Source organism: Elephas maximus, chromosome 3 (genome assembly GCF_024166365.1).
Source record: "Elephas maximus indicus isolate mEleMax1 chromosome 3, mEleMax1 primary haplotype, whole genome shotgun sequence".
NCBI lineage: Eukaryota > Metazoa > Chordata > Mammalia > Proboscidea > Elephantidae > Elephas > Elephas maximus.
Window position 1 is genome coordinate 3,001,219 of NC_064821.1, and position 22,996 is coordinate 3,024,214.

Consider the following 22,996-nt stretch of genomic DNA (forward strand, 5'->3'; position numbering starts at 1 on the left):
CCTGGTGTTGTCACAGAGGAGGCACCTCACTAACCATCAGGAGCAGTGGGACCCCTAGGGTGTGGGTGGATGTCAGGTGGCCTGCAGTGTCGGTCAGCACTAGCCCAGTGCTGCAGACTCCATGGTAGGCATTGCTGCCCCTCAGGGTGAGGTGAGTGTGGGTACTGGCATCTCCAGCTTTTTTATCAGACCCTGAGCAATGGGGCGGAGCGGGCGGTCACCAAACCCAATCCAGCCCATTGCTGTCAAGTCAATTCTAACTCATAGCAACCCTGAAGGACAAAGTAGAACAGCCCCATAGGATTTCCCAGGAGTGCCTGGTGGATTTAAACGGTTGACCTTTTGGTTAGCAGTCGTAGCTCTCAACCACTACGACACCAGGATTTCTGAGGGTAAGCCACAGGGGTGGTCTATTTGTGGGACCAGCTGCCTTGAGTGGCCAGGAGACAGTGTGCATGGCCAGCCAGGGCTGTCATAGCACCCAGCTCCTCTGGGCCTCCACATGTGCACACCCACTCAGAACAGAATTCTTCTCTGGAGAATCTAGAGTCTCTGAGCAGCTTCCAGCCACAGAGGCTGAAGGAAAGATGTAGAAGGTGGAGTAAAAGAAAGCGCAAAGTCGTGCAGCTTCTTCCGAGTTGTGCGTGAGGGGACGTGAGCAGAGCCCTAGGCCTCTCCACTCACCTGGCCTGGGCTTCTGCACACTCAGAAGCTGAGGCCTGAGGGCCAGGGATGGCCCAGTCCCACCTATCCTCCCTGAACTGGCTCCGTGTTTCCCTTCAGCCATTCCCTGCCCCTATCCCACCTCCAGCCCAACGGACAGACCTCTGACCTTGGTTTTGAGCCCTGAGGCCTGAGCTCAGGGCTGCCCTGGGAGCCCTGGCCTGACTCCTTGTCCCCAGAGCTCTGAACACGTTCCCAGCTAGGCCTGCGGAACGAGCCCCCGGGGCCCTGGGGGTGAGTGATGTCTTCCTGCACAGGCCACTGGGGTTCCTCCTGCAAGGACACGCTGGCCTGTGGCAGCCCACTTGGGACTGGACATCCCGTTCTGAGCAGGCCCTGTCACTGCACTGTCATCAGGAGTGTCTGCAGTGACGGCTCCTCCCCCTGCCTTTCAGCTTCGAGAGCACGCAGAGGCTCTGTGACAAGTACAACCGGGCCATTGACAACATCCACCAGCTGGTAGGTGGCCCCGCTGTCCCTGCAGCCCACCCCCATTGTAGGTTCACCACGCCGTGATCCCTGCCATGGGGCCTCAGTGGGCACTGGCCCTCAGCGGGCACAGGTCTGCAGCAGACTGAGGTCCAGTCGTGGGGGTTCTGTGGATGACGTTGTGATGTTGGGGAGTGGCGTCTTGGTAGCAGACCAGGCCCTTTTCCAGGCTATGTCCCCTGCAGACCCTCCCTAGACAGCGCCGAGGGTGGGCACTCAAGATGGTGCCGTCAGCCCCTGCCCATGGTGTGACCGTGAGTGGGTGGCGGAGGGATCCACCAGTGCCCACGGTGACACCCTGCAGCAGGCCTGAGGCCAGGCAGGGCTAGAACCTCAGAAACGTGAAGCTGAGGCTATGTTTGTGATCCCAGCTGATTGCTCCTGTGGAATAGATTTCTAGTTTGAGCTGGCTTTTCTGAGGCCAGACTTTCAGAGAGTGCCGGAGTTGATAGGGTTAAAGAGACCCTCTGTTTCAGCTCAGGGGTCCCAGGCAGCGGGCCTTCCTGCACAGCAGGGGTCATGCTGGAAAGCTGGGGCCCAGGGAAGCCTGGTGGGAGGAGACAACGCCTGGGTCCCCATCTGCACTCTTGAGTGTATTCCCACGATGAGCTTGGGCAGAGAAAGGGGCATGTGCAGAGTGCCCAGGCCATGGGGGGCAGGTGGGGAGAAGGATCGTCCTCCACGCCTTCCTTTCCCCATCTGCGACAAAAACAGGGAAATTACATACACACGTGCATATACACCCATGTACACATCTACATGCACACATACATGCACACACACTGGGCACACGTGTATGTACACATTCACACACATGCACATACACTGGGCACATGTATACATGCACACATGCACAGAAACACATTGGACATGTGTATACACATACACACATTGGGCACACATGTATGTACACATTCAGACGTGCACACGCACGCACATTGGGTACACATATATGCACACATTCACAGTGCACACATGCACACACATTGGGCACACATGTACACATTCACACGTGTACATGCACACATTGGGCACACATGTATGCACACATTCACACGTGCACACATTCACACGTGCAGACACATTGGGCACACAAGTATGCATATTCACACATGTGCATACACACATTGGGCACACATGTATGCACACATTCACACACATGCACACACTGGGCACACATGCATGTACACATTCACACACATGCACACAGGTATGCACACATTCACACACGTACACATTGGGCACACACGTATGCACACATGGCACACGTATGTACATTCACACACGTGCACACATTGGGCACACATGTGTACACATTCACACACGTGCACACATTGGGCACATGTATGCACACATTCACACACATGCACACATTGGGCACACATGTATGCACATTCACACAGGCACACATTGGGCACACATATATGTACACATTCACACACATGCACACATTGGGCACATATGTATGCACACATTCACACACATTGGGCACACATTCACACGTGCACACATGCACATACACGTTGGGCACATATATGCACACATTCACACGCACACACATTGGGCACGCAGGTATGCACACATTCACACACGTGCACACATTGGGCACACACGTATGCACACATTCACACACGTACGCACACACACATTGGGCACACGTATGTACACATTCACACACGTGCACACACACACAAGGCACTTCCTTTACCAGGGCGTGGGTCCCGAGTATTGACTAGTTTTCCTGCCGCCCTTCGCCCTAGTGGAAGGGGACCACGCAGCCCATGAAGCTGAACACGCGGCCGTGCAATGGGCTTCTGCGGCACATCCTGCAGCAGGTCTACAACCACTCGGTGACTGACCCCGAGAAGCTCAACAACTACGAGCCCTTCTCGCCCGAGGTGTACGGCGAGACCTCCTTCGACCTGGTGGCACAGATGATCGACAAGATCAAGATGACCGAGGACGACCTGTTTGTGGAACAGATCGATCTGTTTGCGACTGTGGTGTTTTGTAAATCGCTGGCCAACACAGCGCCAGCCCTGCTTAGCTGCGCTGGGAAGGGCGCTGCCGCTCCACGCAAACACCACAGCGTTGTCACCAAACAGGCAGATGTGTTAAGAATGAGGACTGACTGTAGTTCAGAAGCCAGGAGCTGACGACAGAGCCTGCACTCTCCTGCCAGTGCTTTCCGCATCCCAGGCTTGTCCCCCCGCCCACTACCCCCACCCCCCACCCCCGGCAGTTAGCTTGAGCTTCTGGAGGTGGGTGGGCCTGGCGCTCACCTCCCTGCTGGTACACATTCCACCTGTTGAGTCTATCTTATTCCAAATGGAAACCAAGGGCTCCCAACACAGCACCTGAAATGATGTGGCCCTGTAAGAAGCCTCCCAGCCACACCACGGTGCAGAGCTCCTAAACCCACTGCTAACCTCGAGTCACTCTCAACTCATGGTGACCCTACAGGACAGGGTAGAACTGCCCCACAGAGTGTCCAAGGCTGCAAATCCTTAAGGAAACCGGCTGCCACATTTTTCTCCTGTGGAGTGGCTGGTGAATTCCAACCGAGGACCTTTTGGGTAGCAGCCTAGTGCTCAGCCACTTTGCCACCAGGGCTCCGCGGCTGACGGGTCGGGCTCTCACTCTGGCCGCAGACGGCTTCACTGTGTGGGCGTGCGACTTGGGGTCTCGACTTGCTGGCGTGTGCCACTGATGCCAGGAAACGATGGGTGTCGGAGCCCCGGGTGTGACCTGTCGTGGTTTCTCCTGTGGCCTTTCCAAGCCCGGACCAGGCCTCGGTCAGACTCCCGTCTTTGAAAAACGTTATGAGAGATTTCGGGTTGGAAGTGCGGTGTCCTCCTCCCCCACGGTGGTGATCTGGGGCGCCCCCGTGGGAGTGCGCGCCGCAGTGGTGATCTGGGGGGTGCGGAGGTGTTCTGGAGGTTTGGGGTGGCTGGAGCCTCTCCGAGGGATTCGTGCTCCCATCGATAGCTGACACCACACTGGGCCTCGGAATGAAAACGGGTTCCCGTTCCGGACGCCGTGGAGTCGTGTCCGCGGTGACGAGATGTCAGCGGGGTGCACTTAACCCTGAGGAGTGGCTCTGCCGTGACCCGGGTCCTCAGCGGCCCGCCAAATGGGCCCGGCAGCCTGCCCTCGTCACCTCCGCGCCCACCCCCAGCCCCCTCACGCCCCGCCCCTCCCCCACGCCCCGCCCACAGCCAGCCCCGCGTCGCGCCCCGCCCACCTCACGCCCCGCCCCGCCCCGCGCCCCGCCCCTCCCCCGCCCGGCAATCTGTCTCGTCGCCTCCGAGCCCCGGCCGTATGTGTCCCTCTGCTTCATGGAGTCGGCCAGGTCGTGCTCCAGTCGCCGCAGCCACCAACTGCAAACATCACTACGTCGTGGAGAAAGCCGACATCCCAGCCAAGGCCGTGAAGGTGAGTGACTAAGGGCGGACGGGCGGGGGTCGGCCTGACTGCCTCGCCTGTGGTCTCGTCGGTCGCCGCCCCTCTGCGAAGACGAGGCGGGTGGTCTCGCAGCAGCGGGAGCTCGCATGTCCTCCCGGTGCGCGCTGGACGGGAGCCACGTGCTGTGGGCGTGTCCTCGCGGTGCGCGCTGGGCCGGGGGCACGTGATGTAGGCGTGTCCTCGCGGTGTGCGCTGGGCCGGGGGCACGTGATGTAGGCGTGTCCTCGCGGTGTGCGCTGGGCGGGGGCACGTGCTGTGGGCGTGTCCTCGCGGTGCGCGCTGGACGGGAGGCACGTGATGTAGGCGTGTCCTCGCGGTGCGCGCTGGACGGGAGGCACGTGATGTAGGCGTGTCCTCGCGGTGCGCGCTGGGCCGGGGGCACGTGATGTAGGCGTGTCCTCGCGGTGTGCGCTGGGCGGGGGCACGTGCTGTGGGCGTGTCCTCGCGGTGCGCGCTGGACGGGAGGCACGTGATGTAGGCGTGTCCTCGCGGTGCGCGTTGGGCGGGGGCACGTGCCGTGGGCGTGTCCCCGCGGTGCGCGTTGGGCGGGGCATGTGATGTAGGCGTGTCCTCGCGGTGTGCGCTGGGCGGGGGCACGTGCCGTGGGCGTGTCCCCGCGGTGCGCGTTGGGCGGGGGCACGTGCCGTGGGCGTGTCCTGGCGGTGCGCGCTGGGCGGGGGCAGTGCTGTGGGCGTGTCCCCGCCGTGGGCGTGTCCTCGCCGTGCGCGCTGGGCGTGCGTGCGGAGTTGCACCGGCGTCGCGGGGACGGTGTAGGCGCCGCCTGCGGTCCCCGCGCCTGACTCTTCACACCCACCTCCGTGCACCGTGGCTCCCGGGGTTTAGAAAGAGCCCAGCAGCGTCCCTGGGCTTTGACGCGGCGCCCGGCTGGTGGGTCAGAGTGCCGCCTCCCGTAACTCAACAAGCGAGGAGGGGACCTGAGTAGGAGCCGAAGACAGCCAAGGGGACCGTCCCAGGCTCCGTAGCCGCCTCCCGCCCGGGTCCCCCGTCAGCACAGCACCTCCCAGCCAGCGTCTCCGGGTCGCGCTCGCCGGCCTCTGTGCCCGCTCCCTCTCCGCGGCTGCGGCTGGCCCTGCGTCCTTCCCGGCCCGTGACCCACTGCGGCCCCGTGGACACCCCGTACTGCCCTTCCTCGGTGGAGGTGTCTGGGCGCTGGGCGCCCCCTTGAGGATAGGACTTGGGCCAGGGCTCAGCGTCCAGGGTGCGGTGGCCTTCGCGGCCTCCCCCTCACCCCTCCCAGTTGCTGGCCAGGGCCTGGGCCGCCTGCTGTGTGTTGGCGTGTGCAGGGTGACGGCAGTGGTGGGCTCGCAGACCGCAGGGCCTGCTCCCCTCCCTGCGGAAGCAGCTCTGGGTGGCTGGGTGGGTGGCACTGGGGGCCTCTCAACCCACCGTCTTCCTGTGGCCCCCCGCTCTATGCACAGGAAGGAAAAGTGGCTCACGGCCACCGCCAGGCACCGGGGGCAGACGTGAGTCTCTCCCACGGTCTCTAGGCCCTCGGGCGGGTCTCAGAGGAATGTTTCAAGCCGCCCTTTTACAGTGTCATCCTTTTTGAATCGTGCTGGGGTTCATGTGTATGATGATACCTTTTCTGAAAAGTAACAGCTTTGTTACCATATGGAACTCTAGTAGCAAAGTGATGAAGAGCTAAGGCTGCTAACCAAAAGGTGGGCAGTTCCATTGCACCAACCTCTTCTTGGAAACCCTATGGGGCAGTTCTGCTCTGTCCCATAGGGTCAGTATGAGTCGGAATCAACTCAGTGGTAACGTTTTTATTGATCTATAATTCACATACCATACGTTTTCCCCATTTAAAGTGTGTGATGCAGTGTTTTTAGTACATTCACCCACGACACATCTGTCCGTTTGTCCTACTGTGCTGGTTTTCTTGTTGCTGTGATGATGGAAGCTATGCCAACGGTATTTTAAATACCAGCACTGTCACCCATGGTGGAAAGGTTTTAGCGGAGCTCCCAGACTGAGACAGACTAGGAAGAAGGACCTGGAGGTCTGCTTCGGAAAAAATAGGCCAGTAGAAATCTTATGAATTAACAGAACATTGTCTGATATAGTACCAAAAGATAAACCCCTTAAGTAGGAAGATGCTCAAAATACAACTAGGGAAAAGCTGCCTCAAAGTGAGTCAGCCTTGATGTGGATGGAGTAAAACTTTCAGGACGTTCATTTGCTGATGTGGAACGACTCAAAACGAGAACGGTTCCAAACATAAATTATCAGTTGGAACGTGGAATGTACAAACGATGAATCTAGGAAAATTTGAAGTTGTCAAAAATGAATGGACGCATAAAGATCAATACCCTAGGCATTAGTGAGTGGAAATGAACTGGTATTGGCCACTTAGACAATCATATGGTCTACAATGCCAGGAATGACAGGAGGAATGGCATTACATTCATCATCAAGATGAGCATTTCAGGGTCTATCCTGAAGTACAGCGCTGTCAGTGATAGGATAATATCCACACGCCTACAAGGAAGACCAGTTAATATGACTGTTATTCAGACTTATGGACCAATCACTAATGTCAAAGAAGAGGAAACTGAGGATTTTTACCAACTTCTGCAGTCTGAAATTGATCAAACATGTAATCAAGTTGCATTGGTAATTACTGGTGATTGGAATTCGAAAGTTGAAACAAAGAATAAGTTACCGGTAGTTGGAAAATACACCTTAGTGATAGAAACGATGCTGGAAATTACAGTAGAATTTTGTAAGACAAACAGCTTATTCATTGCAGGTACCTTTTCTCACCAACATAAACGGCAACTCTACACGTGGACTGAACTGGATGGAAAACACAGGAATCAAATCGACTACATCTGTGGAAAGAAATGATGAAAAAGCTCAATATCATCGATCAGAACAAGGCTAGGGGCTGACTGCCAAACAGACCATTAGTTGCTCATATGCAAGTTTAAGTGGAAGCTGAAGAAAATTAGAACAAGTCCACAGGAGTCAAAGTACGACCTTGAGTATATCCCACCTGAATTTGGAGACCAGCTCAACAATAGATTTGGTGCATTGAAAACTAACAAACGAACACTAGACGAGTTGTGGGGTTAATCAAGGACATCATAAAGGAAGAAAGCAAAAGGTCATTTAAAAGACAGAAAAGACCAAAATGGATGTCAGAAGAGACTCTGAAGCTTGCTTTTTAACATTGAGCAGCTAAAGCAAATGGAAAAAATAATGAAGTAAAAGTGCGGAACAGAGGATTTCAAAGGGTGGCCCAAGAAGACAGTGAAATATTATAATGACATGTGCAAAGACCTCGGGTTACAAAACCAAAAGAGAAGAACGTGCTCAGCATTTCTCAAGCTGAAATAACTGAAGAAAAATTCAAGCCTCGAGTTGCAATTTTGAAGAATTCTGTGGACAAAATATTGAATGACCTAGGGAGCATCAAGAGAAGATGGGAGGAATACACAGTCACTGTACCAGAAAGAATTGGTCGACAGTCAACCATTTCAGGAGGTAGCATATAACCAGGAACTGATTGTACTGAAGGAAAAAGTCCAAGCTGCACTGAAGGCATTGGTGAAAAACAAGGCTCCAGGAATTGATGGAGTATCAGTTGAGATGTTTCAACAAACAGGTGCAGCGCTGGAGGTGCTCACTAGTCAATGCCAAGAAATTTGGAAGACAGCTACCTGGGCAACTGACTGGAAGAGATCCATATTCGTGCCCATTCCGAAGAAAGGTGATCCAACAGAATGGGGAAATTATTGAACAATATCATCACTACCACATGCAAGTAAAATTTTGTTGAAGATAATTTAAAAGCAGGTGCAGCAGAATGGGAATCCCAGAACACTTAATTGTGCTCATGTGGAACCTGTGCATAGACCAAGAGACAGTCATTTGATCAGAACAAGGGGCTACAGTGTGGTTTAAAATCAGGAAAAGTGTCTGTCAGGGTTGTATCTTTTCACCGTACCTATTCAGTCTGTTTTTTTTTTTTTATTCAGTCTGTATGCTGAACAAATAATCTGAGAAGCTGGACTATATGAAGAAGAACGCAGCATCAGGATTGGAGGAAGACTCATTAACAACCTGGGTGATATGCAGATGACATAACCTTGCTTGCTGAAAGGGAAGACTTGAAGCACTTACTGATGCAGATCAAAGACGACAGCCTTCAGTATGGATTACACCTCAACGTAAAGAAAACAAAAATCCTGACAACTGGATCAATAAGGAGCATCATGATATACGGAGAAAATAGTGAGGTTGTCAAGAATTTCATTTTACTTGGATCCACAATCAATGCCCATGGAATCAGCAGTCAAAAAATCAAATGATGTATTGCATTGGGAAAATCTGCTGCCAAAGACCTCTTTAAAGTGTTGAAAAGCAAAGATATCATTTTGAGGACTAAAGTGTGCCTGGCCCAAGCCATGATATTTTCAGTCGCCTCACACACCTGCAAAAGCCAGACAATGAACAAAGACCAAAGAAGAATTGATGCATTTGAATTATGGTGTTGGCAGAGAATATTGAATATACTATGGACTGCCAGAAAAACAAGTCCATCTTGGAAGAATACAGCCAGAGTGCTCCTTGAAAGTGAGCATGGAGAGACTTTGTCTCATGAACTTTGGACATGTTATCGGGAGGAAATAGTCCTTGGAGAAGGACATCATGCTTGGTAGAGTAGAGGATTATCAAAAAACGGGAAGATACTCAATGAGATGGATTGACACAGTGACTTCAACAACGGGTTTCAAACATAGCAACAATTGTGAGGATGGCACAGGACCTGACAGTGTTTCTTTCTGTTGTACACAGAGTTGCTATGAGTTGGAACCAACTCAATGGCACCTATCCACAACAACAGTACATTCACAGTGTTGTGCGACCATTACCCTTTGTAGTTTGGATGGACCACATTGTGTCTGTCACCTGCTGGTGGACATCTGGGTGTGTCCACCTTTGGCCATTGTGAACTATGGTGCTGTGACCACACGTGTGCAGGCTTTCATTTCTCTTGGGTGTCTACCTGGGAGTAGAGATGACAGCCTTTGTGAAGAATGATAAAACCAGATTCTTCACAGCTTCAGACGGTTCGTTTGTAAGAACTGTGCTCTGTTTGATGGCCTTTGGCCTTGTGGAGGCAGGTTGATGTTGGTCTGCTCACGAAAGTAGCCGTGGGCGCAGGTTTGCATCGCAGAGACGGCATTGTCTTCCGGCAACAAGTCACACTCCAGGTCAGACGTCAGACATCCCAGGAGCAGGCCAACAGCTCGTGGCAGTGTTGGAAACATGGAGCCCTCCCCTCCCTGCGAACATTGTTGTCATTGGTGGGAAGGGGAGCCTCCTGTGGCGGCTTCTTGCCCTCTGCCTCCTTGCAGTGCACACATATCCCCGCGTGATAGAGCTCCCTGAAGACCACGCCCTTGGGTTTTCTGTGCGAGTCTGTTGTGGATTGCGTTGTTTCCCCAAAAAATGTGTATCAATTTGGCTAGGCCATAATTCCTAGTGTTGTGTGATTGTGCACCATTTTGTGGTCTGATGTGATTTTTCTGTGTGTTGTAAATTCTAACTTCTATTATGTTAATGAGGCAGGATTAGGGACAGTTATGAAACAGGACTCCATCTACAGGATTAGGTTGTATTTTAAATCCATTTCTTTTGAGATATAAAAGAGAGAAGCTAGCAGAAAGGAGAAGGACCTCATATCACCAAGAAAGCAGCCCCAGGAGCAGAGCGCATCCCTTGGACCTGGGATCCCTATGCTGAGAAGCTCCTAGATCGGGGAAGGTTGATGACAAGAACCTTCCCCTAGAGCCGACAGAGCGAGAAAGCCTTCCCCTGGAGCTGGCACCCTGAATTCAGACTGCTAGCCTCCTAGACTGTGAGAGAATAAATTTTTGTTTGTTAAAGCCATCCACTTGTGGTATCTCTGTTACAGCAGCAGTAGATGACTAAGACAGAGCCTTTGCTAACTCGAGCCTGTATTAAAAATCTGGTTATTTTATCAGTCCATTATATCAGGGGAGGGGAACAGATGGGGCAGGACCTGGACATGCCTAGCCTGGGCTGGGGACCATGGTGCCCAGAGCATTCTGGGGCCCTGGGTGAGGGGGCCTGCTGTGGCAGCCTCTGGTTCTCACTGTGGGTGCAGCCTCCACTTTTTTGCTGTCGTGAGAAAGTGCGTGGTTGTAGTGCTGTGACAGCACCCAGGTGTGTCCTCCTGCTGCGAGCCACCATCCACTTAGCCGTGCTCTGCTCTCAGCCCTTGGGCCTGACACGGCCCCATCCTCCTCAACCCCTTGCTCAGCATTCCAGCCTGGCTCTTGGCTGCGGACCCCTTGCGTCGCTCATTGTAGGGGCCGTGAAGCTGGAGCAGGGCACCTCGTTCTACTTGTCATGGTCCTTATGCCCCCGTGGGCCCCACAGAGTTGCTGCCTCCTTCTGCCATCCCAGAACGCTCATGCCTGGGGGTGTCCCTGCTGGCTCGGCCCTGGGCTTAGCACGCGGTGGCCACTGGGAAGTCACCCCAACTCTAGTGCCCTTTATTTTGGGATTGGCCTCCTCCCCCAGGCTGGGTTCAGGGGGTCCTTGTTCTTGGTGTCACCTTGGCACTGGTCCAGCACACTCACCACCCCTGCCCAGTGCCACCCCAGGCATCTGAGCATGCCCACTCTGCCCTCACACTCCCGGGTCAGGACGGCCAGCCATCACCTTCCACCCCAGGCTGCCCTGCGGTCTCCACGTCATGCTGCTCAAGAAGGTGTGTTCTCAGATCCTAGGATGGTCAGCGCTCTTGGAGACGTGGCTGGAGCACTGTGTCCTGGAACCTCACATGGCCTGGTGGGGGTCCACTTGGGCTGCGCCAGTGTCCTGAGGCTGTCGTGACAAAGCTGCATACACTGGGGGCCTAGGACAATAGACATTCATTCCCTCATGGTTCTGGCGGCCAGGAGTCCAGATTCAGGGCATCAGCAGGGCTGTGCTCCCTCCGGACACTCTAGGGGAGGGTCCTTCCTTGCCTCTCCCAGCTGCTGTGGCTCCAGGGTCTGTCCCCTTTGTGGAGGTGGCTGGGCTTGCAGGGCTGGTCACACAGCTTGGCCCTGTCGTGTTCCCGCCCCCCTTCCTTCGGCTCTTGCTCACTGCCAGCTGCCTTGTCCCCCGATCCTCTATGTATGGAGGCCACCAGAAAACAGAGGCTTCTCTTTCAACAGGCCTTTCCTTCTTTTGCTGTCCTGTGAGGATTCTTTACATTTGGGGTCCCCACAGCCCGGTCCTCCACCCTCCTTTGCACCTTGTCTGTGGTCGGTGCTATGGGTCGGCAGGAGCGTGGTAGCCCCAGATGCAGCTCCGCCCTGACCAGTTTCCTGCTAATGGCGTCCACTGTGGGTGCCCCCCGCCTGCTGCTTTGTTCTCCCAGGGGTCGGTTGCAGCTTCCCTAGCCTTGGTTGGTTTTTAGTGTCCTCGTGTCTGAAGTGCGAGGGGTGCTTTTGGAGGTGAATGGTTGTCTCATGCAGCCAGTCCCCAAGGCCCTTTCCTGGCCCGGACCTCCTCACCCCCTGGTCACCTCAAACCACCAGGCTCTCGAGTCCAGGTTCCCAGCTGCAGAGTGGGTGCTAGTCTCACCAGTGGTCGAGGGTAGCCCAGGACACCAGCGGGAGGGTGGCAGGCCTGGGAATGCCACAGATAACCGGCCACTGCTCATGTGACCTTCTGCACTCACCTCCCTGTTCAGTGCAGTGGCCACTTGTGTGTCTGTGCATGCCATGTGTGCTTACGTGTGTGTTTATGTGCATGTCTGTGTATGCATGCCTGTGTGTCTGTGCGCCTGTGTGTGCATGCCTGTGTCTGTATGTGCATGCCTGTGTGTGCATACCTGTGTGTGCCTGTGTGCGTGCCTGTGTGTGCGTGCCTGTGGCTGCATACCTATGTGTATCTGTGTGTGCATGCCTGTGTCTGTGTGTACGTGCCTGTGTGTGCCTTTGTGCATGCCTGTGTGTGCATACCTGTGTGTGCCTGTGTGTGCATGCCTGTGCGTGCGTGTGCGTGCCTGTGTGTGCGCCTGTGTGCCTGTGTCTGCATGCCTGTGTGTGCGTGCCTGTGTGTGCATGCCTTGTGAAAGTGTGTGCGCATGTCTGTATGTGCGTGCATGCCTGTATGTGCATGTCTCTGTGCATGTCTGTCATGCCTGTGTGTGCATGTGCATGCCTGTGTCTGCACGTGTGTGTACATGTCTCTGCATCTCTGTCATGCCTGTGTGTGAATGTGTTCATGTCTGTGTGTGCACATTTCTGTGTGTGTGCATTAGTGTGTGCACGTGTGTATGCGCATGTCTATGTGCGTTAGTGTGTGCATGTCTGTGCACGTCTGTGTGCATGTGTTAGTGTGTGCATGTTTCTGTGTATGTATGTCGTGTGTGCATGTCTGCGTGTAAATGTGTGCGTGTCTGCGCATGCCTGTGTGCGCCCGTGTGTGTGTGCATGTTAGTGTGTGCATCTCTGTGTGAATGTGTGCGTGTCTCTGTGAGAATGTGTGTCTATGTGCATGCATGTCTCTGTGCGTGTACGCCTCCCGCTGAGCTGCCCATGTACCGAAAGCACGCCAGCTCGTGCACAGAGGGGCATCCGCATGTACCGTCCCTTCCTTAGAGAGGACTCCCTTCCAAAGAACTGGCAGTGCGCTGCTCAGGACACAGGGCAGGGTGGCCACGTGGGCCTGGTGTTTGTACAGAAGTCACACTGACCCGTGACAGTACTTTACAGAGATGGGATAAAAGCTTAAAAGTTCTGTAGACTCGATTTCATTTATTTTTTTTGTTTTTAATGCACAATAAACTTAAAAAAAAAAAAAGTTGGGTGGGGGGAAAAAAACAAATCTTATTTATTCAAGTGCACAGATGGGGCTGGCTGGGCTGGCCTGGGGCCCAGACCATGGTCACCGCCTGCACAGCAGCAGACAGAGGCCCTGTGTCCACGTGAGACAGGTAGAGCCCCTGCTGCCCTAACGCCCTCCCAGCCAGCCCCCCGGCCTCCCCCCAGCACTCGTACCCGTCATCAGCCTTGTCTGTTGGTGCCTGAGCTGATGTGTTAGTGCGGACTTGGGGGGCACAACTGTCCCGGGTGCTTCCTGTGGCGTCAGCGAGGTTCTCCGGTCCTTTGGAACCCTCTCAGCAGTGTGCCTGAACTGTCTAGAAACCAACGTCCCGGGCACGTGGTGGCCAAAGCCCCTGACCCTGTCAGCAAGAGGACAGGTGCCAGGTGGACAGACAGGGTGGGCCCAGAGAGCAGGGAGCCCCTGGCCCTGGACAGTAGGAGGTGGCTGGACAGATGAGGTGGCCCGGCACATGGCCCAGGGAGCACCCCGTCCTTGCTACTTAATAAACCAAGAGCCTGGTCAGCAGGAGGCAGGTGGACAGATGGGGGTGGCCCGGCACATGGCCTAGGGACGGGGGAGCACCCTGCCCTCCAAGTGCCTGCTTGTCCCAGGGCAGCGTTCTCAAGGATCCCGGGGGTGCCTTCCTCCTGAAAGTGGGGCTCAGGTTTTGGGTTCTGTTTGTTCGTGGGAAAGCCGGTGCTCGCTCACCCGCTCAATACCAGTGCAGACAAACTAGCTATGGACCTGGGGAAGGCTTTCCGCCCCTGGTCCTGATTCCCCAGGGTGGGACGGGGCAGGTGCTCTGGGGCCATGTGCCCCCTCCCACCCTGACACCCACAGCTGCCTCAGCCTCTAACCCCACCCCCCAGCAACAGTCACTGGGACCTGAAGATGGTGCTCTCGACTCGTTTTTGAAACTCGGCTGTCCTTTTTCAAACTTCCCCCTTCCTGCATTGGCGTTCAGCTAATAGGGGCTGCCTTGCTGCTTCAGCCCTCGGCACCACCTTGCTCGGCCCTCCGCGAGGTCCCCGCGTCATCTGGGAGCAGAGGCATCCACCTCTCCTCCCCGCAAAGAGAGGTCCCGGCAGTGCGAGGCTCTAGGCTAAAAAAAATTGTCCACACTGCCCAAGAAGTCCAGCACCCCACCTGCCCGAGGGCACATGGCCAGGCAGGGTGTGGGGCACCCCTGAAAGGCGATAGTCTATTCTTATGCGACCAGCCTGGACAGGTACTTGAGTCTGGGGAGGGCCCACAGACTGGGCACTTGTGAGCCTATGCGGGTCAGCATCGATCCACCAGGGACCCTCGCGTGTGAGAGCACACCCCTTAGCTACCTGTGTGCCAGCCAGGGCTGCACGTGACACTAGATACTTCTCCCGGATTCGGCCAATGCCAACAAAATGCCCTTTACCCTCAGCGAGCTCCAGGGGCAGCTGGGAGAAGGTGGTGCAGGGAAAGGCAGTGGGTTGAGGCCTTGAGCCTGGCTTCTTCTGGCAGCTCTAGGTCGGGACTCGGTGCTGCTGCTGGCTCGTGGGCAACTTCAGGGGAATGAGTTATTTGCCAAATTATCCTTATTCAGGAATCAGTTAAAAACTCCCTAAGGCCTGTGCGACCTTGACCGCTTGGCCCTCAGACCCCCTCCTGGACCTGCAGTGGGTGCCTACCGCAGGAACCAGCCTCACCCTGGCCGTGGCCCAGGCGTGAATCGTGACTTACTTAAGGTTGCTGCACCTTGATTTATCACACTGAGGGCCACCTCTCTGCTCAGGCCTCCATAGGGACAGGGCTTGCTCACTGTAGCCTTTCTCTCTCCCATCCTTTCTGTGACTGCCAGAGATGTGGCTTTGCCCTGTGTGTTCCAGTCTGTCCCATTGAGGCCCTGGGCCGGCCTCTCTGCATTGCCATCTCTACATGCTGCAATAAAGATACCTGTTTCCACTCAAATGGGTTCCAAGGCCATGTTTCTTCTGTGTCACGGTGGGGGGTGGGGACATGGGTAGGTGCTGTGACTGTCCCCAGGCCATCTGTGCCTGGAAGCACTTTGAGAGCAGCAGCTGCTGTGATTGTGGGGGGGCCGACTCCCACTTTTAAGGGCTCTCACCTGTTTAGGCCAGCCCACCCAGGATAAACTCCGTTTTGATTGATTCAAAACCATCTAATTTGACACTTTAATTACATCCGCAAAAACCCCTCGCCTTTCCTTTACGTGATTGGTTAGATGTGTCACAGGTCCCACCCACATTTGGGGGCGTGTCAGGGAGTTGGACTCATCTTAGGGTTCCCCCTACCCCCTACTCTCCCTACACTTGCCATCAGGGCCTATGCTAGAGGCCCCGTGGGGTCCGGACCTTTTCCCACCCGGGGCCTAGGGGCTCCTCCCTACCATGCAGCCAGCGCCCCCTAAACTGACAGACGGCTGGATCCCCCAGCCCCCCCATTCTCATCATCACCAACCAGTAGAAAAAGAGGTACGTTTATTTCAACAGGAGCACATGGGCGAGGGTGGCCCTGTCCAGCTCCGCCCAGAGGTGTGGCCATGGCACCGCCCCCCGTCAGCAGGAGTGAGTTCACATTGGGGCAGGCGGTGGTGTCTCCACGCCCTTCACAGCTTCACAGTCTGACTGTACATTCAGCCAGCGGGAAACCCCCTGCTCCTCCAGGGGGTAGCTGGGGGCGGGGCGGCCCGGTGCCAAGAAGTGGACGCTTGCCCCCCGGCAGCCTACAGCAGCAGCGGCCCCAAAGGGTGGCCAGTCCGTGTGCGTTCCTCCACAAGGGCCACCCTGCACCCCACCTGGCCTTAGGGAAGACAAAACACCTCCCCCACAAACCCAGCCTACACAGGGGAGACCCAGGAGAAAGGGCTCATCCAGCCCTGAGCAAGGGCCTCGCCAGTCCAGGGGCTCATGCCTTCAAGCTGCTCAGCTGGAACCGGGTCTCCTCAGAGATGCCAAACTGCTCCAGGGGATCCTGGGAGGGGGGCAAGGGCAGGAACAGTGAGCCCTGGGCCCGGGAGGACCTCGCCGCCGCCCGCCTGCCCCGCACTCACCTTGCCTGTCATCTTCTGGATCTCGTTTCTGTAGAAGACAAGGCTCCTCCGCATGAACTCGTAGCTAGGGAGACAGAGGAGGTGAGTGGTCACCGGCTCCATGGTGCCCGCTGGTCCCCACAGATGCCCCGCCCCGCTGATGCCCCACCCCCTGCTCCCCTACCTGGCCCGGCGCAGCGCCTCAATCCACTCCTGACACTGGTTCTCACTGCAGCACTGAAAATGGTACTTCCTCTCCGTGTCCTCCACGAAGGCTGCCGGGGGTTGGGGCGGGGGGGCGGGAGGGCCTGTCTGTCCCGCTGGCCACAGGCCTCAGCTTCCTGCTGATACTGGCCACACCCTCACCACTGCCAGGCCCGGGCCAGGCCCGCCACTTGCCAGCTTCCACTGACCCCAGGATTTTGGGACCCCAGCTTGCACACCTCACGGCCTTGCTCATATGCTATCACCTGTCTGCAACACCACCCCTCTTCTCCAGGCAGTCCTCCTGGCCTCACCCCTCACAAACCACACTGAGCTGGACACACCTGTACCGGGCTCCACCTCCCCCTGCACATTGGACCTCAAGAAGAGAGCCCAGAAAACGGAGTATGAAGACATCCCAAGAGATCAGTGCTTAATCAAGCAAAACAAAGTTCTGGTGGCCTTTGGGGGAGGGGCTTGGATGCCGGGTGGTTCCTCCCCACCATCATTCCCCCCCACTATCCCAACAGCTGGAGTCCAGCCTGGGCCCCATGGGGAGGGCAAAGTCTGGGGCGAGGCCGCTGGGGAGGAACCCCGCCTGCAACGGCCTTGGCAGGTGGACAGGTGGTGTGCCGCCCAGAAAGAAACCTGACCTTGAGCTGCCAGGGACAATGGCCCCTTGTTTCTGGGGAACGGTGGCGCCAGGCTGGGGAGACAGGTGGAGCCTCGGGCGCCTGGGGAGGGGACGACGGGGACCCCTGCATGTCAGTGCCGGGGATCCGGCTATCCTTGCCACCAACCCCACTCACTGATGGAGAAGCCGCTGGGCTCTTCCCGGTTGACTCGGCAGTGCTCCAGTACCAGGGCTCCGATGGGCTGGAGATACACGTAGAAGCGGATGGGGGCGCAGGTCACCCTTCCCCAAGGCGCCTGCCCCTTCCTGGCCTGGGTTTCCTCCCCCTCTTGGGGGCGGATTCCACGAAGGAGTCTGAGACAGCAAAGTGACAGGACCAGCGCCCGACTCCTAGCTTAAAGGGGGCAAACAAGGCACTGCAAACCCAAGGGCGGGCTGGTCCCGCTCGTCCCTGGGACCCCCGCCCTGTCCGGACAGCGCCCCTACCTCGGCCTCGTCCGTCCGGAAATAGAAAAGGAAATTGACCACCAGCTTCACCAGCCGCCGCTTCACCACTGCGGGCACAGAGCCGGCTTAGGGCGCGTGGCCGAGGGGCCACTCCCGCGCACCCCGTTAACCCGGACCCCCGAGACCCGGAGACCGCGCACCCCAGCTCCCTGGGCGCCCACTCACCGCTGCCCTTCTTGGGGCCCCGCATGCCCAGCTCGGCCGCCATCTCGGCCGGCTGCCGGGATAGCGCCTGCAGCTGCTTCTCGTTGTAGCGCATGGCGCCGCCGGGAGAGAGAACGCGATCCCAGACCGCCGCCCTCTCGGCCGCCGTCCCTGCCGGCGCCAAAGAAAGTCTCAACTCGCAGCCCGGAAGTGCTGCCAGAGTCAGTGCCCCTGAGCGCTACCCCGGGCTGCTAATCTCGTCCCTAACCGGTGCGTGGCGCTGGTGTCCGGGGGCCGGTGGACAGTCATTACTCATTACATCACCTCAAAATACATTGCCCCGGGGTGAAGACAAAATCAAGGACCACCCAAAGACCGGCGGCGCCCTTAATGGAGGAAGGGGGAAGGCAGAAGGGAACAATAACGTTTTAGAGAAGAGCCATTCCACCCTTCTCGCGATAGCTGACCTCGCGAAAGCTGAAGACAACCGAGAGTTCGGCGGGAGCGCTGTGCGCACGCGCGCTCCGGCTTCCGGCCCGCACTCTGAGCCCCATCCCCTTTCCCTTGTGCGCGCGAGTGTCTCTCCTGCGCCTCTGGCCGGGCCGAGCATGCGCACACCGAGGCCCTGCGCCGATTGCCCCGGAAGTGCTTCATTAGTCTGCGACGCGCGAACGCGGGGCCGAGTGGTGGCGGCGTCTGTTGCGAGTGAGTAGCGGGCGGCCCGGGGCGAGGGTGGCGGCCACCGAGGGCCTGGTTTCCCTGAAGCGTAGCGGATGCGGGAGAGAAGCGCCTGTAACGGGCCGCGCGGCTTGCGGGGCGCGAGCCGGAGGGCGGGCTGGCGGCCGGGTCGCGTTCCCCTTTCCCGCCTGGCGGAGTCGGGCTCTCTGCACCCGGGTTCTCCCCGGTGCCCGCGCATCGCAGCTCGGCGGAGGGCCCGGCCCGGCGAGGCCAGCCCGACACCCCCTCTTCCGTCTCGAAGCTCTCCCGGGAAGGACCCGCTGAGGTCTGGCCACTGGGTAACAGTAATCGCGGCTGCAGTGGTTGTGAGCTGCCGCTTTGTAACGGAGGGCTCTTATGGACACTGTTTTATCTCCGTTAGTTGATTGGCTTTGTGATCGGGGGAGAAGCACTTAATCCCTGGGAGCCTCAGATCCTTTAACTGTAAAATGGGGGTGCCAGCGGTAACCGGCCCTGGGTTAAATAAAGTGTTGGGGAAAACTATTGAAAACGAAATCTATGCCCAACCCAGAAAACCTGTGCACAAAAATAGAAGGAAAAGAAAAGTTTTGCTATTCAGTAAGTATTAAATCAGAACTGATGTATCACAGGCAACCCACTGAAGAGATGGCAGAGAGAAGAAATCTGATCCGTTATGTGGGTGAATGGATGCAACTCATTGCATTGAAGTGTTGAAGATAATTGTTAATTTTCTAACCTTTATAGCTCAGATAGGGCTGGGCCACCTGTTTATGCTAATCGCCTGCCAAGGAAAATGGGAACATAGAGGAGGATTACAAGTTATCTAAAGTGAACTCTGGTGGCGAAGCGGTTAATCGCCCAACTGCTAACAGAAAGATCGGTGGTTCAAACCCACCAGCTGCTCTTAAAGAGAAAGACCTGACAATCTCCTTTTAAGACTAAAAACCAAACCCATTGCTCTTGAGTCGATTCCGACTCAGAGCAACCCTGTAGGACCGAGTAGAACTGCCTCACAGGGTTTCCAAGGAGCGGCTGGTGGATTTGAACTGCCGACCCTTTAGTTAGCATCTGAGCTCTTAAGCACTCCACCAGCAGGGCACCGACAACAACAAAGTGAATTCTGAAGAAAATAATAGAGATGGGGCATTCCTTCTCCTGTTTTCACGGGAATTCAAATCTTTTGAATTTGTCCTTTCAAAGGCCATTTGGGTGATACACGTTACACACCGTAAGAACCCAAAAAAAACAAACCCGTGAGAGCAACTGGGAAATATTAGCCATCACCACTTTACAGGTGGTCCTCAGGTTGCATGACTTGCCCAGGTGGTCAGACCTTGATGCCGGGCACTGCTGCTCAGTGCTGTCTCCCAGCTTCCCTTTGGCAGCAGGGAACAACTGGGAGAAGCTCTGGGAAAATGTTTGCTAGGATTAAGGAGCTAATGCGCAGTGGAGGTTCAGTGGTAGAGTTCTCACCTTACACGCAGGAGATGTGGGTTCCATTCCTGGCCAGTGTACCTTGTGCAAGGCCACCACCAGTCCATTTGTCAGTGGAGTTTTTTCTGTCACTGTGATGGTGAAAAGGTTTCAGCGGAGCTTTCAGACTAGGATGGGCTAGAAAGAAGGGCCTGGCAATCAGTCAATTTCTGAAAACAGCTAGTGAGAACCCTGTGGGTTCCACGATCCAGTCTGCAGCCGATCATGGCAATGGCACATGACTAGGCAGCGAATTGTTCCATTGCGTGTGGGGCATTATGAGGACAGCAGCTAACAACAAGATCGTAGTGTTTTGTCAAAACCTGCTATTCCTTCTCCCTTGTTCAATCTCAGCTCCCAGAAGCCACCTCTCTACAGTTTTTAAAGGCAATTCTCTTGGTCTTTGATTTGGTAAATAATATGCTTATGTCTTACTTTATTCATCTTGGGCATTATCTCCTGGCTTCCTACCAGGGTTGATGAGGGTTTATTTGTCCTATCCACCCCAGCTTCTCTCTCCATGCCTCAAACTCGATTACATCAGAAGTTTTTTTTGAGTCCTTGACTGTCTGAAAATGGCTCTTTCTTGCCCTCTCACTTAGTCTCCCAAATTAGACGTTTAGCTGGGTGTAAAATTCTAGGTTGAAAATGTGACGGTCATTGGTTTTAAGCTTCCAGTGTTCTTGAAAAGGCTGGTCCCATTCTGGTTTCTTATTTTTTGCTTGTGACTGGTTTTCATTTTGTTTAAAAAAACAAAACCCATTGTGGTTGAGTCAACTCCGGCTCATAGCGACCCTTTTAAGACAGAGTAGAACTGCCTCATAGGGTTTCCAGGGACCAGCTGGTAGATTCAAACTGCTGACCTTTTGGTTAGCAGCCAAGCTCTTACCCACTGTGCCACCAGGGCTCCTCTTTCTGGTAGAGGTTAGGGTTTTGCCTTCGTCCTTGGTAGTGTAACATTTCACAGTCCATTTGTTGAGGGTCTTGTGTTTCCTGGATAACGTTCTCCTCTTCTTTGTTAGTATTCTGTGCTGCTTTCCCGTTGTCACTTCGTGGAACTGTGTCTAAGTTCGTTTTTTTCCCTCGTATTTTATTCATCGTTTTCTTCTTTATGAGTAACCTGCTTGACTTTTACTTTCAAGTTCTCGTGTTGAATTTTAGTTTGAGTCATCTCATTTTTGCTTTGCAGGGGGGTTGGTTTTTTTTTTTTGTTTTTTGACTTGTTAATGTTTGGCACTTTATTTCAGTGTCTTGGTACAGTAACTTGTTTTCTGGGAGAGAGGTTAGTGGTAGTTACCTCATTTATCTTTATTATAAGCCTGCAGGTAGGCAGTGACAGGTATCCTATTTTACAGATGAACAGACAGGTTGAGGCAGTTAACTGATGTGCGCTGATCACACAGGTGATATAGTCAGAGCTAGGATTTGAACCAGGCCTGTCAGGCAACGCCTCCAGCACATCCTTTCTACACACAGGAGGCTCTCGGCTGATGTTGGATTAGGAAGGTGAACGATGTGTCTCGAAGAGCTTTCCACTGGGTGTCTTTTTTCCTCAAACGTGGTGGGACAGGGAACAGCAGCCGGTGTGCTGTGTGTGCGCCAACCTCGGGCCGGGCTCAGGCCATGGCATTGGGCGGCTCTGGGCACCTGATGGGGCGAAAGAGGGCGAGACTTGCAAGTCCAGGGTGTTGGTTGGCATATGAGTATCCTGTGGCTGCTGTGACGGGTCACCACAAACTTGGGGACTTAAACTTGTTCTCTGGGATCAGCTTCACTGAGTGTCATCCAGATTTCTCCCGGAGGCTCCACGAGAGACCGTTTCCCCATCTTCCCCAGCTTCTAGGGGTCACGGCATTCTGCAGCTCGTGGCCCCTTTCTCCGTCCGCAAAGCCGGCAGGGGAGCATCTTCCAACCTCTGCCTGCTTCCGTCCCCACTGCCCTGACTCTGACCCTCCTGCCTCCCTCTTACAAGGCCCCTTGTGATCACATTGGGCCACCTGGGTGATCCCGGATCACCTCCCCTTTTCAAGAGCCTTCACGTCATCCGTTCGGAGTCCCTTTTGCCATGGAGGCCCCATATTCACAGGTCCCAGGGAGTAGTACAGAGACCTCTCTAGGGGCCACTCTTCTGCCAACTACACTCTGACTGCTGGCCCGTCCCCGTGAGCAGAGACAAGGTAGCGTGTGTCTAAAATCCAGGGGCATACGTGGAACACTCGAGCCTGGGCTTGGATCTGAGCTGAGCCAGAAGGAGCACAGGGTGCACAGTGGGAGGGGAATACTTAGGACTCAGGGAAGCCACCTCGCCCAGAGATGGGCCGTGACTGTTTCCTGTGTGTCCAGCAGGAAGGACCCAAGAGGCGTTTTCCTTATCTTTAAGAAACTGACCACCGAGCCAGAGAAATAGAATTAGAGGTAGATGGTGAGTGAGTGTAACCGACCAGAAAGGGAATTCAGAGAAGGGAGCAAATGCCACAGGCCTGGGCAGTCGGGAGGGCTCCCTGGAGGAGGGCCTCCCTGGCCCCAGCACTTGGGGCTCTGTGAGCTCAGTGTTGCCATTTCCGGTCTCCGGGCCTCTGGTTCCCCTGGCTGAAGTGACCCCCTCCCCCCACCCCAAGATCACTGGAACGAGCCCGGGCAGGTACCTTGCGCTCCAGGCAGATTGTGGCCCCCTTGTTTCTGGAGGCCTGCTCCACAGGAGACCTTCAGCCTCCTGGGAGAGACGGTGAAGGTCAGAGGGTGGTCCTGTTGGG

At 55.6% G+C, this 22,996-nt stretch overlaps 2 protein-coding genes across 5 annotated transcripts in view; one reads left to right on the forward strand and one right to left on the reverse strand.

Annotated features, from left to right (window-relative positions):
* Positions 1-22,996, forward strand: part of SF3A2 (splicing factor 3a subunit 2) — a 113,307-nt gene that overhangs the window by 85,657 nt on the left and 4,654 nt on the right. The window contains exon 1 of one of the 4 annotated variants that reach the window (XM_049876272.1): positions 18,691-18,776. The exons of 1 other annotated variant lie outside the window; for it this stretch is intronic. The gene's annotated coding sequence lies outside the window, so the exon portion shown is untranslated. 2 more of the 4 variants (XM_049876275.1, XM_049876274.1) reach the window with 2 other exon arrangements.
* PLEKHJ1 (pleckstrin homology domain containing J1) lies at positions 16,015-18,601 on the reverse strand. Its single transcript, XM_049876282.1, has 7 exons — positions 18,539-18,601; positions 18,093-18,242; positions 17,907-17,974; positions 17,596-17,662; positions 16,767-16,857; positions 16,604-16,667; positions 16,015-16,524 (listed from the first exon to the last, which is right to left on the reverse strand). Exons 2-7 carry the CDS (start codon positions 18,184-18,186, stop codon positions 16,459-16,461), a joined length of 450 nt encoding a protein of 149 aa, XP_049732239.1. The 5' UTR covers positions 18,187-18,242; positions 18,539-18,601; the 3' UTR covers positions 16,015-16,458.